This window comes from Myotis brandtii, unplaced genomic scaffold (assembly GCF_000412655.1).
Source record: "Myotis brandtii unplaced genomic scaffold, ASM41265v1 scaffold4, whole genome shotgun sequence".
NCBI classification, from domain to species: domain Eukaryota; kingdom Metazoa; phylum Chordata; class Mammalia; order Chiroptera; family Vespertilionidae; genus Myotis; species Myotis brandtii.
In genome coordinates, this window is record NW_005365371.1 from 3,291,043 (window position 1) to 3,294,843 (window position 3,801).

At 45.8% G+C, this 3,801-nt stretch overlaps 1 protein-coding gene across 2 annotated transcripts in view; it reads left to right on the forward strand.

Moving 5' to 3' along the window:
• Positions 1 to 3,801, forward strand: part of LOC106727284 (tubulointerstitial nephritis antigen-like) — an 8,669-nt gene extending 4,868 nt beyond the window's left edge. The window contains exons 2-4 of one of the 2 annotated variants that reach the window (XM_014545238.1): positions 2,072 to 2,296; positions 2,675 to 2,769; positions 3,506 to 3,801. In XM_014545238.1, the coding sequence (XP_014400724.1) occupies positions 2,072 to 2,296; positions 2,675 to 2,769; positions 3,506 to 3,583 (398 nt within the window). In that variant the 3' untranslated portion in view covers positions 3,584 to 3,801. The remainder of the gene's footprint in view (positions 1 to 2,071; positions 2,297 to 2,674; positions 2,770 to 3,505) is intronic. The other variant, XM_014545239.1, reaches the window with a different exon arrangement.

Consider the following 3,801-nt stretch of genomic DNA (forward strand, 5'->3'; position numbering starts at 1 on the left):
AAACCCTCCCCAGGCTTCCCACTGTAGTTTGACAGTCTGTTCAATGTTGCTCTGCCTCTGCATCTACCCCTGTTCATCAGTCTATACTGGTCCCCATTATCTGTCCCAACCTCACTGGAGCAGTCCCAACCTCACCGCGGCCGTCCCGACCTCACCGGGGCCGTTTCAACCTCACCGGGGCTGTCCCGACCTCACCGGGGCCGTCCCTACTCCCCCATCTCTTAAAGAAGATAAACCCTCTCATTGTATAGTGGATGGCAGGAAAATCAATACTTCATTCTTTTTTATGACTTAATAATATTTCATTGTGTAGATATACCGTATTTGTTTTATCCATTCATCAGTTGATGAATGTTTGAATTTGTTTTGGCTGTTATGAATAATGCTGCTAAGAACATTCATGTGCAAGTTTTTATGTAAACAAATATTTTCAGTTCTCTTAAGTATATACCCAGAAATGGAATTATTGAACCATATGGTTAATTCTATGTTAAACATTCTGAGAAACTGTCAAAATGTTTTTCAAAGTGTGTTAGCCATTTTTCAATTCCATCAGCAATGTATGTAATTTCTCCATATTCTCACCAACACTTGTTATTTTTTATTTTATTTTAGCGATCTTAGTTGGTGTGAGGGGGTACTGGGAGTGGGGAAGGACATGTAATGAGAATAGAGCCACAGTTGTCTAATAATTATTCACCTCACTAACTGTAGATAAGAAGTTTTCTTACAGACCCTGGGAAACTGGAGGATGAAACAGGCCTGTAAAAGATAAGACACCTCAGAGCCCAGATGGGCCCATTACTCAGAAAGGAAATACATTTTGAGAGCAGACCAAGGACAGGACATGCTTTGATTTGGTTGCTGCACCTGGACCCTGACCCCCTCTGGGAGTTTTTCTCAGAAATGCTGACCATTCTCCAGTCCCAGGAATGGGCTGAGCTGTTTGTAACATCATAGAAGATTAGCCACCTTGTTATCAGACTTTGAGCTTCTGAAGGTTGGACTGCAGACTCTACCTTCCCCTTTTCATGTTACAATTGTAGCTCACAGCTGCATGTAGTTATCTTTTCCCTCCTGTGTATATAATCAGCCAACTGACAAGGGGGGTCAGAGCAGATTTTTGTGGATGACCTGCTGCTCTCCCATACTGCCAGCATTTTGGAGTAAATGCTGATATGATTCAACCCTGTATCCACTTAATTGGCTCAAGTGGTGACAGGCAGCCCAGAACCCCTTGGTTGTCCGGTTACATAATCTCATTGTGGCTTTGACTTGCATTTTCTTGTTGACTAATGATGTCTCACGAGCTTATTGGCCATTTGGATATCTTCTTTGGATATTTCCTTTGTCCATTTAAACATTGGGTTATTTGTCTTTTTTTGTTGAGTTGTGGGAGTTCTCTATATAGTCTACATAAAACTCTCTTGTCACATATATGATTTGCAGATATTTTCTCCCATTCAATGGGTTGTCCTTTTACTTTCTTGGTAGTATCCTTAGAGGCACAAAACTTTCAAATTTTGATCAAGTCTAGTTTATCTGTTTTGTTTTGTTTTTTCTCACTTGTGCTTTTGGTATCATATCTGAGAAACTCTGGCTTAATCCAAGGCCATGATGATTTACATCTATGTATTTGCCTAAGAGTTTTATAGTTTTAACTCTTATGTTTAGATCTGTGATCCTTTTTGAGTTAATTTTTGTATAGTCTGTGATGTAAAGGTCCAAATTCATTCTTTTGCGTTTGGGTATACAGTTTTCCAGCACCATTTGTTAAATATTTTGTTGTTGTTGCTGTTAATTCTTATCCAAAGAGTTTTTTCTCTCGTTGATTTTTAGAGAGAGTGGAAGGAAGTGGGAGACACAGAGAGAGAAACATGGATGTGAAAGAGACGCATGGATTGGTTGCCTCCTGCACGTGTCCTGACCAGGGATCAAGCCTGCAACCGAGCTATGTGAGCTTGACTAGAATCAAACCTTAGACCCTTCAGTCCGCCAGTAGAAACTCTATTCACAGAGCAAATCGACTAGGGCTAAATAGATCTATTTTTCAATGTCCCCTTTTCTGCAGGCAGCTGCTCCCAGCCCCAGCCCCTCTGCTGCCTTGGAATAGATAACCACTGCAAGAGTGGAAACTGCTACTGTGATGCATTCTGCCATGAGGCATCAGACTGCTGCCCAGACCACCACGCCCTCTGCAGCCCTGGTAACTCACATGCAGGCACCTTTCCACCCCTCCTAGACCCGAATGCTGTGATTGACAGAGACAAGCCCTTCGTATCTACTTCAGGCCAAGGTCAGCATGTGAACCCCTGAGGTCCCTAACAATCCTGAGAGCCTTGCATTCTGTCCATGTTACGTCAAAAGTGCCTACACATTCCTTGCAGCTTTGTTTCCCTGCTGCTCCATACCACCTGCTGCTCCCTCTCGGAGCCACTTTCCCAGGTCCCACAGGGAGAGGTTAAGCTGTTGGTGGTTGGGGATCAGGATGGGGAGTGGGGTGGTTGGGTTCTAACGGTCCCACCTTCTCTTGCAGTGTAGATGCCTCTTGACTGTGCCATGTAGACTTTTTGAAGGCAGACAGGAGTCTGCAGAGAGGTGCAGAGGATGTTGGGCAGTAGCAGGAGGGTGGAAGGCAGGGACAGGAGAGGTGCTTTCTCTCTGTGTTTCTCAGCTCCTCTGAATACCAAGATGGTGCTGCAGATGGTGTTGAGGATGGAGAACCCACCAAGCCCTAAGAGAAGCAATCTCAACCGGGTGCAGAGCATGGTGAGTGCCCGGAGGTTCTCCCCGAAAGGGTGGGGGCAATCTGCTCCTGCCTCCCTGGCTTCCAGGCCCCAGAGTCAGGGAGCAATTTACCGAAGGGGAAGAGAGGCCTGAGCTGAGGTGGAGTTGGTTGCAGTCATGGTTTTAGGGCTAAGGGCCAGGATGCTTGCTCCTGGATACTGACTCTTGGATTTCATATAATTTTCATGTCTTCTGAAATACTGTTATTATTTTTTTTACTTTCTTCAACCACTTAAAAATATTTAAAAAATCTTAATTTGTTAACTGTACGAAACCAGGCAGCAAGACAGATTTGGCTCATAGACCGCAGTTTGCCGTTTTCTGCCCTAAATCATCCTCTGGTTTTACTTTTCTTCTGAGTCCTGGCTTCAGCTCTCTGCCCAGCACTGGAGGAGAGGCCTTGGCCCCCATCCTAGCACATGACGCCTCTGGGAAGAAAGGCAGCATAATCCAATGGAAAGAGCAGGGACTCAGAGCCAGATAGACCTGGGTTCAAATCCTGGCTCCACCACTTATCACCTGGTGACCTCCTGCAGCTCCGTCAGCCTTTCTGAGCTTCCCTTTCCTCATCTGTGCACTGGAGCTTGCCTTGTCGGGTTGTGTGGAAGGGCCTGGTTCTTGGGGGATGTGCAACAAGAGGTAGCTGTTAACTGGGGACCTGTGAAGCTAGAGAGAGAACAGGCCTTCACTTACTGCTCACTGCTTACTGTTCATGTAGGTCCAGCAGTTCCTCCAAACCAGCCTCCCAGAGATGCCCCTCTCCATCTCTGTGAAGGGGACCAGGAAGAGAGCCTGACACCTCTCCTGAAGCTCCCCCGCCGGTCCATGGAGCAGAGCTCACCCTGCCCACCGGGACCTGCTGGGCACAGTGGTGCTTGCCTCCCTGCTGCCATCCCGTGTGCTTCCAATGTGGCTCAACCAGAGGAAAATGGAAATCTGTTATGGTTGTAAACACACTTAAATGTGCATAAAATCAGCCATACAAATTATAAAACATCAATTTGACTCATGCTA